The sequence below is a fragment of the Plasmodium vivax genome, genomic scaffold (assembly GCF_000002415.2).
Source record: "Plasmodium vivax scf_6604 genomic scaffold, whole genome shotgun sequence".
NCBI lineage: Eukaryota > Apicomplexa > Aconoidasida > Haemosporida > Plasmodiidae > Plasmodium > Plasmodium vivax.
In genome coordinates, this window is record NW_001850256.1 from 5,206 (window position 1) to 6,750 (window position 1,545).

Sequence of the window (1,545 nt, forward strand, 5' to 3'; positions counted from 1 at the left end):
TACCTTAAACGGATATTAGCAAATTTGCTTATATTTATGATCTTCAAGATTTATTAATGGGAATAATTCACTTATTAACTTTTAAAACACTTTATTGATGTGCTAAGACATATTATCTTACATCATTTGTTAGTACTGTTATTCGCACTTGTGTAATCATAATAACATAATATCATGAGAAGGAAAAAGAAATTACATTTTTCAAAATTGCCTAAGTGTATACATAATTTTTTTTCCCAATTTATTTATTTAAATTAAGAAAAAGAAATGACTACTATAATAAGAATTAATGGGTAGAAAATGGGTTTCATAACTGTTAATATCATTAATGATGGCAATACTTTGACTAGGCCAAAATGTACAGATGACTATGGTGACATTTTAGATGAAATTCTAGGTATTATTGCTGCATTTGAACGAAAGAAACATATAGATTTCAACGACGAATGGAAACAAATAATTACATATATAGAGGAAGGACATGAGAAACTTAAAAAGTGTTATGATGAAAGGTTGCTAGATCTTAAATTAGATGATGACGATGATATAAAAAAATTTTATACAAAATGTAAATCAAATGCTGAATGTCTCAGCTATATCTCACCAAAACTTGAAAAGGCTGCTGCATTATTAAAAGATGCTACAGAAACATCATGCGAAGGAGGTGGTGACTGTGTAGAAAAAGTAAAAGCAGTAAAAGGAGAAGCGGGTGAAGGAACATCACACCCGAATGAAAAAGACTCTGGAATGCAAGATTTAAAAACGCAGAAATCACGAGGTCAAAGCGGAAGCCCTGCAGATGGAAAAGAACCAAGACAACAAGTAATTTCACAGGTTCAACAGGATGTAAAATTTCAGGAAACTTCTGTTGAACCTAAACCTGAAGAGCTGGAAGCAAAAGTTAGCCATCATTTTAGTCCGCCTGAACCAATAGATAATCGGTCACAGGGTTTAGGCATCACCCCTCAACAGGCACACAATACACTAGATAGTAATCCAAGTGATCATTCTGCACAAAATGGCTCTGAAGGAGAATCTCCTCCAACTGTAATCCCTAAAGAAAAAACTCCATAAACATTTGCTCCTCAAAGAGATTCACATAATAGTCAAACCCCAAATGATAATGCCCATGGTAGCCAAGGCGTTGACAGTCAAACTGATAAAACTCATCCCTCTGTTGATAGAGATGTTTCTATGGTTTCTACCACAGAAAGTCGTGCTACGGGAACTTCTATTAGTGGAGAACATGGTGACGTAGTTTCACCTCATACAGTTGCTGATAGAGCAGATAATTACAGGACATCTGTTACTCCCGTAGGTTCTGCTAATGTTCGGGGTAGTAGTGTAGCATCTGCTGATACACTTCATGGAGTTAATGGTATTAATCGTGGCGCTACTACCAGTGAACGTGTCGTTACTAAAGCTGCTGATAGTGTACCCGTTAGCAGTGAACGTTCTGGAAGTAGCATTCCTGCTGTTGGTAGTGATCAACGTAAAGTTGATAATCTTGAAAACCACGGTAGCCATGAAGATGCTGGTCGAGCA

The 1,545-nt window shown here is 36.0% G+C and overlaps 1 protein-coding gene across 1 annotated transcript; it reads left to right on the top strand.

Moving 5' to 3' along the window:
- Positions 1-300: 300 nt before the first annotated feature.
- Positions 301-1,545, top strand: PVX_013625 (variable surface protein Vir18, putative; the record flags this gene model as incomplete). Its single annotated transcript, XM_001612487.1, has 2 exons — positions 301-991; positions 1,094-1,545. Coding segments are annotated over 2 exons (1,143 nt in total), but the record flags the coding sequence as incomplete, so codon positions are not given.